Source organism: Artemia sp. Qi Xiang Cuo, chromosome 5, assembly GCF_049724085.1.
Source record: "Artemia sp. Qi Xiang Cuo chromosome 5, ASM4972408v1, whole genome shotgun sequence".
NCBI lineage: Eukaryota > Metazoa > Arthropoda > Branchiopoda > Anostraca > Artemiidae > Artemia > Artemia sp. Qi Xiang Cuo.
The window spans coordinates 81851884-81864790 of record NC_142798.1 but is presented as its reverse complement, the minus strand read 5'-3'; the positions used below and the strand labels follow the sequence as shown (position 1 = coordinate 81864790).

The 12907-nt window shown below is 36.9% G+C and overlaps 1 protein-coding gene across 1 annotated transcript in view; it reads left to right on the top strand.

Annotated features, from left to right (window-relative positions):
• Nucleotides 1-12558, top strand: part of LOC148952623 (major facilitator superfamily domain-containing protein 6-like) — a 98274-nt gene extending 85716 nt beyond the window's left edge. Inside the window, exons 8-9 of the mRNA XM_089089240.1 lie at nt 3865-4016; nt 12350-12558. Coding sequence (XP_088945366.1) covers nt 3865-4016; nt 12350-12558 — 361 coding nt within the window. The remainder of the gene's footprint in view (nt 1-3864; nt 4017-12349) is intronic.
• The last annotated feature ends 349 nt before the right edge of the window (nt 12559-12907 follow it).

Below are 12907 nucleotides of genomic sequence, written 5' to 3'. Positions count from 1 at the left end.
TAATATTGGCCCTGACAACGGTCTTTTACAGTTTTTTTCTTAGTTTAATTTAATTGCTAGTGTTTGTTGAGTTCTTTTTTGTTTTTGTTTTTTATTATTATGTTTATACTCCACTTGTACTACTTGTTGTATTGTAGTTGTGGGAAATAAATGATTGATTGATTGATATATATATATATATATATATATATATATATATATATATATATATATATATATATATATATATATATATATATATATATATATATATATATATATATATATATATATATATATATATATATATATATATATATATATATATATATATATATATATATATATATATATATATATATATATATATATATATATATATATATATATATATATATATATATATATATATATATATATATATATATATATATAGCCAGAAAATTACCTGAAAATTTTGAAATTAGTTTGGTTTTGCTTAAATTGACTCGTAACTTCAAGCTGAGATTCCAAATGTAGTCAGTTATGTATCCAACAAAATGCCTATAGGAAGACCCAAAAAACGAAAATTGGCAGTTGCTGCTACTATAAACGATGATTCTGTGGAACCAACACCTAAACTATCAAACCTGATAAGATGCGAAAATCGACAACCTCATACGGGCGCGACAACACAATACGGGCAGCTAAAGAAAAGGTCATTGCTAAAGTATCTGAAGTAATGAGAATCCAAAAAAGTGTCAAAAATTAAAATAAACAGCAAAGATTCGCGCGGTTAGAAGATATGCAAGAAGAGCAAAGATCACCGCGGTTAGAAGATAAACGAAAACAAGGATTAGAGCATGTCGAAAACAAAAATGAAGATCAACGTGTGGCACAAAACCAAGTACATAAGTACAAAGATGCCATAAACTTAGTAAATATTAAATATAAGTCTTTTGGAGCCTTTAATGTTTCCTGTATTCACTGTGGAGCCCTCCAGTTTCCGGAGGGAAAAGTAGCTAAAAAAGGTAATTCGTTTGGAGATTGTTTTGGAGGAGGCTTATTCGATTGGACATTGAAAGTTCTGGCTCTTTTCTTTTAAGAATCAAATACAGATTTAGACAAAGTAAAATTTAAGATACTTTAATTTACTGATTTACGGGACAACTATTATTTACGGAGCATGGGCTGTAAGTTAAGCCCATGTTTATTGCTTATTGTTACTTTTAATAATTTGTTCATTTTGATACTCTGTTTACCTCGATATTTTGTTACTTTGATATTGTTACTTTGATACTAGTTTGGATACTTTGATGAAACTATGATGTTAGAAAAATCATTTGATTTTGAAATGGGAATGTTGAGAAATTCGAATCTTTGGCAATCAAAAACAAACAGAAATCAGTTAAAAAAAAGATCTGAAAAAGAAAATTTTCAAGTAAAAGAACAGGTCATATTAAACTTAAGTTCAGCAGAAAAAAAACCTACAATGATTAATGCTCAAAACGACCAGAAATTACTATTAAAGAATAAATGAAACCCAAAACGAGCAGAAATTAAATAAACAATCATAGCAAACAAGCGTAAAATAGGTACTAATATAAATGAATAAATCGATGTTTGAACGAATAAAACTCAAATTGAATATGCAAATCAAAATTCAAAAATATTTTACTATTAAAGCATAAATGAAACCCAAAACGAGCAGAAATTAAATAGACAATAATAGCAAACAAACATACAACAGGTTCTAATATATATGAATGAAAAAAAATCTTAAAACGAGTGAAACTTAAATTGAAAATGCAAATCAAAAGATTAAAACGAATAAAATCACTCTGAGACAAGAGTTTGGGTACTTCCTCCCTCCCTAACTGTAAAAGTCTAAAAATTTACTGCGTCAATGGTGCTTAACTGAAAACGAGTTATATTACAAATATTTGCTTTTTTACTTATTTACATCATTGAAAATGAAAACAAATATTATGATAAAATAAATATTGAACTGATGAGCTTTCAGCAATTAATATTATATGTATCAGATATTCAGTTTAACTTTATTAGTTATCCGAGACCGTTCAAGACACATATATTTTTTAGTAGAGAGAGAGAGAGAGAGAGAGAGAGAGAGAGAGAGAGAGAGAGAGAGAGAGAGAGAGAGAGAGAGAGAGAGAGAGAGAGAGAGAGAGAGAGAGAGAGAGAGAGAGAGAGAGAGAGAGAGAGAGAGAGAGAGAGAGAGAGAGAGAGAGAGAGAGAGAGAGAGAGAGAGAGAGAGAGAGAGAGAGAGAGAGAGAGAGAGAGAGAGAGAGAGAGAGAGAGAGAGAGAGAGAGAGAGAGAGAGAGAGAGAGAGAGAGAGAGAGAGAGAGAGAGAGAGAGAGAGAGAGAGAGAGAGAGAGAGAGAGAGAGAGAGAGAGAGAGAGAGAGAGAGAGAGAGAGAGAGAGAGAGAGAGAGAGAGAGAGAGAGAGAGAGAGAGAGAGAGAGAGAGAGAGAGAGAGAGAGAGAGAGAGAGAGAGAGAGAGAGAGAGAGAGAGAGAGAGAGAGAGAGAGAGAGAGAGAGAGAGAGAGAGAGAGAGAGAGAGAGAGAGAGAGAGAGAGAGAGAGAGAGAGAGAGAGAGAGAGAGAGAGAGAGAGAGAGAGAGAGAGAGAGAGAGAGAGAGAGAGAGAGAGAGAGAGAGAGAGAGAGAGAGAGAGAGAGAGAGAGAGAGAGAGAGAGAGAGAGAGAGAGAGAGAGAGAGAGAGAGAGAGAGAGAGAGAGAGAGAGAGAGAGAGAGAGAGAGAGAGAGAGAGAGAGAGAGAGAGAGAGAGAGAGAGAGAGAGAGAGAGAGAGAGAGAGAGAGAGAGAGAGAGAGAGAGAGAGAGAGAGAGAGAGAGAGAGAGAGAGAGAGAGAGAGAGAGAGAGAGAGAGAGAGAGAGAGAGAGAGAGAGAGAGAGAGAGAGAGAGAGAGAGAGAGAGAGAGAGAGAGAGAGAGAGAGAGAGAGAGAGAGAGAGAGAGAGAGAGAGAGAGAGAGAGAGAGAGAGAGAGAGAGAGAGAGAGAGAGAGAGAGAGAGAGAGAGAGAGAGAGAGAGAGAGAGAGAGAGAGAGAGAGAGAGAGAGAGAGAGAGAGAGAGAGAGAGAGAGAGAGAGAGAGAGAGAGAGAGAGAGAGAGAGAGAGAGAGAGAGAGAGAGAGAGAGAGAGAGAGAGAGAGAGAGAGAGAGAGAGAGAGAGAGAGAGAGAGAGAGAGAGAGAGAGAGAGAGAGAGAGAGAGAGAGAGAGAGAGAGAGAGAGAGAGAGAGAGAGAGAGAGAGAGAGAGAGAGAGAGAGAGAGAGAGAGAGAGAGAGAGAGAGAGAGAGAGAGAGAGAGAGAGAGAGAGAGAGAGAGAGAGAGAGAGAGAGAGAGAGAGAGAGAGAGAGAGAGAGAGAGAGAGAGAGAGAGAGAGAGAGAGAGAGAGAGAGAGAGAGAGAGAGAGAGAGAGAGAGAGAGAGAGAGAGAAAACAAAGAAAGAGAGGGATGATTGAGGGAGGGAGGAAGAGGAGGAGGTAGTGCTACTCAAGACAAACAAGAGAAAAAAGGATAGAGAAAGATCTAGTAATGTGACTGAGAAAAAGAGGGTTCTTGTAAAAGAATCCAGTAACCTAAAAAATTTTCAATCCTTTTAATGGCTTAAAATTATAAAAAGGAGTACCAATAAGGTGGATTTGAACTTTTTGTTCCTTTTACTTGTTTAAAATCTGTTATAAAAAGGATTTCAAATCAATCAGGATCTAACAATTTCGGGTTCTTTGTCTTCCCACATATATAACAATTCTTACCACGATCAATTTCTTTTCCTCTTTAGTAGTCCCTAAAAATGGCAAAATTATTTTGTGTCTTTTATTTAGTTTTTGTCCCGGATTTTTTTTTAATTACTCTACTCTTTAGAGATCCTTGGATTACTCTGGCCATTGAATCCCTGAAGTTTTTATCTTATCACCTTCTTCAATGTGCAGCTTGCAATTTTTGTTCACTAAAAGCCCCAAAAGGACTTTTGGCAACTCTGACATCAATTTTTGGAGTCAGCCACTATCACTTAGGTAAGGCGAATAACAGCTTAATTTCTTACTCATTTTGCTCCTTGATTTTTGCATAAAACTAAATTTAGTATCCACAGTGGTTGTTGAGGCAGTGAGTTTATAAACTGAGGCTTTTAGCAATGAAAATAAATTAATAAACTTCTTGTATCTAGTTTGACAACAGGCGAGGTTTTGACAATGCAAACAAAACTATTTGAAGGACACTGGCATTTCCAGGTTTGAAAAAAGTTATTTCATCATATGAATTTCTCCTGCTTACGATGTGCGAACATAAAACAGTCCATTGACCAAGCTCATTTCATTTAACATTGAAACATTAATCAGAACCTAATTTCCAGTTCTTTGAAGCTTAGGAAAATATTCAATTGATCAATTTGGTATTATCAGTTATGAATAACTGTACATCAGACGACTAATAAGAAATCTGCTCACCAACTGCCTGCTCTCTCCATCATCCTCCAACAGAATCCAAAAATTAGAAATGACTTTCTAATTTTTTCTCGAATATTTAGAATTAGTCTTGAATTCGAGTCTTCAACTGAAGCACAACAAGATAAACCCTCTGGATCTTACCCGAGACAGAGAATAGTATTAGAAACATAAAATGAAGTACTTCGGTTGCAAATAGGTTCAGCTCAGTTACTGTTATTGATGGGAAATATTGACATTTTTTAAGATAGATATAAGTACCTCTATTTTTAAGCTTTTTGGAAAGAGTATTACAATTTTCAATTAAACTGGGTTTAGAGCTACTCAATAAAATAATATCATCAGCATATGCAATAAAAAACACATCTCACCCCCGACAAATAAGGAAATTAGGTAGTGAAGGAAGACAGTCCACAAAACATGAAACTCATAAAACATAAACCGGGATAAAACTCCAAATTTTCTACCTCTACAACCAACAGAAACTCTACAACCAAAAAGCAGTAACAATCCTTCAATAGAATCCTTCAGCATTGTCATTTGTCACCGATATAATGTTCATAAGGTTTTTTTGTAATTTTTAGTACTGTTGACGCATTATATTTAGTTTCTAAAATTATCAGGTCAATTCGGGAGGATACCGGTAAGGCGAGAAAACCTTAGGATAACACTAACGATGAACTGCCTAAGAAGTATTGCAATGATTTCCCCGCGTCAATAAAATTCCATTTCCCACTAGGACTGTGGCGTCTCATAAAATCAGAAACTTGTTGTGCTACATGAACACAACTTCTGGTAATGGATTCCAAGCTTTCGTCCAGGGTAAATGTTCCAACTTCCATAACTTCCAAATTGTTGGGGTAGATAGATTTTGTGACGAAAGGTCTCAACTCCAGTAGAAACTTTGAAAACTTGGGCTAGATTAGGACTAAGGGTAGTGGTGATATATTTTTCTTCGTATCCCTGATGGTGGGAGTCATAAATAGGGCCCTACTGCTGCAAATATCAGTCAGATTGTTCTGCCCAGCGTCTGGCCATAAGGCAAGGTATTTTTGAAAACATTACTGAAATTGGATGGAAGAAAGCCAAGAATGGCTGTCAACTTCATGCAAAGGAATCAGCCCACTTGGATATTTGGAGTCCTGATCGTGGTTCAAGAAAAGATCCCTGAGTAGCAATCTGTTCTTTTGCTTCAAACGAAGATCGTTTGCTAACAATGGTTTTGAGTGTCTAGTACCGCTTTCCACTGATGGCTAGAACGTGCTATGTAGCTGGTTTCTCTCTTCCGAGGGACATTAGCCCAAGCAGGTCTAAAGCTAGAGGGTGGGGCTCTCATGATGGATAAGAGCCCATCTGTTTTGATTTAGCCTAACATCCCTATTAGCTATTAGCCTAAGTAACAGTAGTACTATCAGTAGTACTAATAATACTACCCTGGTAAGTGAAGCTGCCCATTGTCTCCCATTGCCTTTCCTGTGCTCCTTAATGCAAAGTCCATCAAAATAATCCATATAAAGGGGGATAGAATAAAAGCCTGCTTAACTCCTGATTTAATACAAAACCAGCTGCTAGCCTCTTTTTCTACCTCAACCGCAGTAGTGTTATTCTCGTACATAGCACTAATCACTTTATTGTATTTGTCTGGTATACCACACAAGAATAAAACCTTTGCTAGAGCTCTTCTATCAACAGAATCAAACGCTTGCTCATAAACTATAAAACTAAGGACCAAAGGTCTTTGACAACTCAGGCACTTCTCAATTATTAACCTAAGAGTGAAAATTTGGGCGACGCATCCTCTACCTTTTCTTAAACCGCACTGTTCTTCTCTTAAAACTTTGTCTAGGGCATCTCTCAGTCTAAAAAGCTTCATATTACTAAGTAATTTGCTACCTACAGAAACCAGACTAATGCCTCGATAATTGCGACACTCACTTTTATGGCCTTTCTTGTAAAGTACATTAATTAATGTTTTCCTAAAATCATTTGGTGCTTCCCCTTTTTCAAAAATTATATTCATTATCTTCAGTAACTTAATTCCAACCTTAGATCCACCCTATTTAAGAAACTCATTTACCATACTATCAGCACCTGGAGCCTAATTATTTTTTAATCCCCTTAGTACTCTCGCTAATTCTTACTCGCAAAACAAATCTTCCCTCACATCCAAGGTATCACAGACTTTTTCATTTTCTTTTATATCTTTTCCTGCAACTCTATGTCGGTTTAGAAAATCCTCAAAATGTTCTGCACATCTCTCTTTAATTCTTTCCTTATCGATAATTGTAGCCCCATTCCTATATTTAACTGGGCCAAATCTGGATTGACTACTCCCTCTCAATTTATTGACATACCAGTACAATATTTTACTATTATGTCGTCTAGCTGAATCTTCCAGATCCTCGGCAATTTTATCCATAGCCTCCACTTCACACCTCCTTAGTTCATATTTTAATACTTTCTCCACTTTCTTTATATTCCTTTTATTTTCACATGATCTACCACTCAGATAATTCTTGCACAAGTCCTTTGTCCTTTCTATTAAACATAAAGCTTTTTCACTAATATTCTCAGCTGCAGTCCTAGCTTTCTTCCCCAAGTCACCTTCAGCAAGTTCACAAATCATTTTTCTAAAATTATTCCAACCATCTTCCACATTATCAAATTTTAAACTCTTAAGTTTAGTATTCAACTGTTCCTGGAAAGTTTCTCCCAACTTCTGATCCTGGAGTCTACCAACGTCATAACTTCCTGGAAGGTACCCTTCCGAAATATGAATTTTAGATTAACCCTTGACACTACCAGATGGTGATCTTTACTTTTAACATCAATAACAGCACTCCTATATACCCTAGTATACGGTATTGATCCTGCCAGTCTTCGGTTTACTATAACATAATCAATAAGGTTTGTTGTCTTACCATCAGGTGAATACTATGTTAATTTATGAGCCATTTTATGACTAAACACCGTGTTGGTTATATTTAGATTGCTATACCTATAAAATTGCAAAAGTCTGTATCCATTACTGTTTTCTTTTCCTACGTCAAATTTACCTAGGCTACCATCTATCCCTATATCTTCCGATCTGGGCGTTAAAATCTCCTAGTAAAAACATTATATTTCTGCCTGGGGCCCTGTCTATTTGCTCCTGTAACTGTAAATTAAATTCATCTGAGTCACTATTATCTCTGTCAGTCGGTTTTACAGGGGTCGACTGACGGACCCTTCCGTCAGTATAATAACTGATACCCTGAACTTTTTAGTCATAAAATGATCAATTAGTATTCTATTACTAGTACCTTCCCAGCCTAAACAAGACTTAGCAGCTTCCTTACTCATCATGAGCCCTACTCCCGGTCTATGTACCCCATCCTTCCTGCCTGAGTAAATAAATTCCATATCACCTAATTTCTGGCTTCCTACCCCTGGGATATGAGTTTCTAAACACCTAATAAGTTCAGTTCAAATCTTCTGAATTCGTCAATCAAAATGTTGATACGATGGTCATTTTTTGACGTCGAAACATTCCAATTTTCATATTCTTTAAATCAAAATTATTTTGGCCTCAGGAAAAGCAATCATCCCGGATACGAGTGCCGGACGGGGATCACATATCTTCTCAAGTCTACATCGAAGTTCTTAAGCCGGCTTAGAACCGGACAGCAAGAAGTCCCTGGGACCTCCATGAATGGGGGCTTTGTGCAATCCTGGGCCCATCTTGGTCACAACATGGTTTTCAGCACTTGGCGATGCTCTTCTATCAACAACAGTTGAAATCCTGCACAGATAATATCAACCCTGTTACCTCCGCCTCATTATATATTCAGGCCTATAAATGTTCCGCTACTGCAGGGATGCAGGACATTGTAGATAAGTTAGCTAGAAGGAGGTTTTTCAGCCCAATAACGCCCGTCAAAACATACCAAGCCCAGAAGAGTTATCCATCGATCAGAATCCCGTGCGAGTGCTGTGTCGTTTACTAGGCTATAATTTCCTCAAGGGGCGCCACTCCTCAAGTGGGATTGGAATTGACCGCAAGGTCCCCAGTCTTGCATGTACCCCAAAAGGGTCGAGACAGCCCTTTGCAGAGTTCGTAGTCCAAATATCTGGATCTGACGCCCTGCCGCATTTGTCCTCCTAAAGAGGATCCTCCCGCGATGTTGTGCTGCATTACCATGCACTTTAACCCATTAATGGGAAAAAGTTTGTAACTCATGGGACTTGTGGACACACCGGTGAGCCCTATTGAGTGCACATTCGAGAGGCCTTCTTCCTCCTCCACCTGCACTTATGAACGCGGGGAGGGTGCCCCGGTTTCTATTGCAGACCCCTCAGGGACCAGTTCCCCCCTCGGTCTATGCCTCCTATGGGGGTACTCTACATATTTGTAGGGTATTCCCCTATCGTCACCTGGGGACGCGCTGAGTGGCCTGGGGGAGGCCAGCTAAGTAGGCCTACCTGAAAATCATCTAACATTGCTAAGGATAACGGGTCCAAGTTGAGCTTATGTATCCTTGCTTCCTAAAACTAAAAGCAAAGTAGGCCTACCTGAAAATCATCTAACCTTGCTAATGATAACAGACACAAATTAATCTTTTGCATCCTTTCTTCTTAAAACAAAAAACTAAGAAGACCTACCTGAAAATCACCTAACCTTGCAAAGGATAACAGATGTAAGTTGAGCTTATGCATCCTTGCTTCTTAAAACTAAAAGCTAGGTAGTCCTACCTGAAAATCATCTAACCTTGCTAAGGATAACAGATGCAAGTTGAACTTATGTATCCTTGCTTATTAAAACTTAAAGCTGAGTGGGCCTACCTGAAAAACCTCTAGCCTTGCTAAGGATAACAGATTCAAGTTGAGCTTATGCATCCTTGCTTCTTAAAACTAAAAGCTGAGTAGGCCTACCTGAAAAGTATATATCCTTACTAAACTCAACACCTGCAGATTGACCCTGTACCTCCATGCTTCTTAGAACTAGAATATGAATAGGACTGCCTGAAAATTATATAGAATTACTAAACTTAATACATACAGATTCACCCTACATATCCACGCATCTTAAAACTAAAATCTTAGTAGTCATACCTGAAAATTATTTAAACTTGCTAAGCACAAAAGGTTTAGGTTGAGCTTATGCATTCTTACTTCTTAAACTAAATTCTAAGTTGGCCTATCTGAAAATCATTTAACCTTACTAAGCTTAAAACATATAGGTTAAGCCTAGGCACCCATGCACCTTAAAACTAAAAGTTAAGTGGACCCACCTAAAAGTAAACTAACCTTACTAAGCATAATAGATGCAAGTTCACACTATGCATCCTTGCTTATTAAAACTAAAAGCTAAGTAGACCTACCTAAAAATCCCCTATCCTTGCTAAGGACAACAGAAGTAAGTTGAGCTTTTGCACCCTTGCTCCTTAAAACTAAAAGTTAAGTGGGCCTACCTGATAATCATCTAACCTTGCTAAAGATAACAGATGCAAGTTGAACTTATGTATCCTTGCTTCTTAAAACTAAAAGCTAAGTGGGCCTACCTGAAAATCATCTAACCTTGCTAAGGATATCAGATGCAAGTTGACCTTATGTATCCTTGCTTCTTAAAACTAAAAGCTATGTGGACCTACCTGAAAATCCTCTAGCCTTGCTAAGGATAACAGAAGCAAGTTGAGCTTATGCATCCATGCTCCTCAAAATTAAAAGTTAAGTGGGCCTACCTGAAAATCATCTAACCTTGCTAAGGATAACAGATGCAAGTTAAGCTTATGTATCCTTGCTTCTTAAAACTGAAAGCTAAGTCGACCTACCTGAAAATCATCTAACCTTGCTAAGGATAACAGATGCAAGTTGACCTTATGCATCCTTGCTTCTTAAAACTAAAAGCTAAGTGGACCTACCTGAAAATCATATAACCTTGCTAAGGATAATAGATGCAAGTTGACCTTATGCCTCCATGCTTCTTAGAACTAAAAGCTAAGTAGACCTACCTGAAAATCATCTAACCTTGCCAAGGATAACAGAAGTAAGTTGAGCTTATGCATCCTTTCTTCTTAAAACTAAAAGCTAAGTAGGCCTACCTGAAAATAGTATAACCTTGCTAAGGATAATAGATGTAAGTTGACCTTATGTATTCTTGTTTATTACAACTGAAAGCTAAGTACAACTACCTGAAAATCATCTAAATTTGCTACGAATAATAGCTGAAAATTGAGCTTACGCATCCTTGTCTCTTAAAACATTAAGATATGAACAACTTCCTGAAAATCATCTTACCTTGCAATTAATAGTAGATGTAAGTTGACCTTATGCATCCTTGCTTCTTATAACTAAAAGCTAAGTCGTACTATCGGAAAATCATCTAACCTTGCTAAGGATAACAGAAGCAAGTTGAGCTTATGCATCCATGCTCCTTAAAACTAAAAGCTAAGTGGGCCTACCTGAAAATCATCTAACCTTGCTAAGGATAACAGATGCAAGTTGAGCTTATGCATCCTTGCTACTTAGAACTAAAAGCTAAGTAGACCTACCTGAAAATCATCTAACCTTGCTAAGGATAACAGAAGCAAATTGAGCTTATGCATCCTTTCCCCTTAAAACTTAAAGCTAAGTCGTCCTACCTGAAAATCATCTAACCTTGCTAAGGATAACAGATGCAAGTTGACCTTATGTATCCTTGTTTCTTAAAACTAAAAGCTAAGTGCACCTACCTGAAAATAATATAACCTTGCTAAGGATAACAGATGCAAGTTGAGCTTATGCATCCATGCTTCTCAAAATTAAAAGCTAAGTGGGCCTACCTGAAAATCATCTAATTTTACTAAGGATAACAGATGCAAGTTAAGCTTATGCATCCTTGCTTCTTAAAACTGAAAGTTAAGTACGCTTACCTGAAAATCGTTTAACCTTGCTAAGGATAACAGATGCAAGTTGAGCTGACGCATTCTTGTTTCTCAAAACTAAAAGCTAAGTAGACCTACCTTAAAAACATCTAACCTTGCTAAGGACAACAGACGGAAATTAAGCTTGTGCACCCTTGCTTCTTAGAACTAAAAGCTAAAGAGGCCTACCTGAAAATTATTTAACCTTGCTAAGGATAATAGAAGCAAGTTGAGCTTATGTATCCATGCTTCTTAAAACTAAAAGCTAAGTAGGCCTACCTGAAACTCATCTAACCTGGCTAAGGATAACAGATGCAAGTTGACCTTATGCATCCTTGCTTCTTAAAACTAAAAGCTAAGTAGACCTACTTGAAAATCATCTAACCTTGCTAAGGATAACAGATGCAAGTTGACCTTATGCATCCTTGCTTCTTAAAACTGAAAGCTAAGTATACCTACCTGAAAATCCTCTAACCTTACTAAGCATAACAGGTGTAGGTTGAGCTTATGCATCCTTGCTTCTTAAACTAAAAGCTTAGTTTAAGAAGCAAATATTATACACAAATTGCCTTTTGGTTAAATACGCCTCAAAATGCGAAAATGACACACACTTTAATCAATCTATATGCTGATCGTGCGTTTTGATTTAGTTCAAAGTCACCCTAAACATTCCCTGAAAACTTCTCCAGATTAGGAAGGTTAAAGTGTGGTTTGACATACTTTGCCCTGCTATTCGTCTATTTGAGATTAGGACGTACCCACTGGGGGAGGGGGAGAGGGGGTTGGGGTCTAGACGAATATGAACCCCTTTTCGAATTGTTCTCTGACTCGTAAGAATATTTATATGAAAAACAAACTTGAAAAAGCATCAAAAATGTGTATTTATGCATTTGTATTACGTTTATACGAGCCGGATAAACGTTTCGGGGGGGGGGGGGGTCAAATCTCCTAACTCCTGCCCGGGATACGGCCTTGTACGTCAAGTATTTGATCATTTAATGGACTGATGTTTCTCTTTTTAAGGTAGGAGTGCTGGTGCATATGCTGGAGGTCTTCTTATTTCGCAATATGGTGTGAGGGAGTCATTTCGGATATTTGCGTACGCAGCAATCTTAATAGGCACATCTTACATGCTCATTGAATTCTTTATTCTGCGTGGGATTGCTAGAAGACGAGCTTTAAGTAAGCAATTGTGTTCGATTCATTTCTTTTTACGTGTTTTCTATGCTTAGTATAAATCAGTATAATGTTCTGAAACCATTTTCTATAAATTGTTTTAAATACTTGCTATTTGAAATACACCTGTTTTACATGTTTTCAGTGCTTGGTATAAATTAATATAATTATGTTGATTATTTTTTTCTCTGAATTACTTTCATTTTTCTTCTACTTTTAAAATCTAAATTTGTTTACGGGTTTCTTATGCTTTGCATAAATTCATATAACTCTTAGGAAATAGCTTTTTAAAACAATTATCTTTAATAACACTTATTTGTTATTTTACATATTTTTACGGATTTTTCAGCTTAGTATAAAATCATATAATTTTTCCGAAATCGATTTTTTCAACAGTTATTGGAA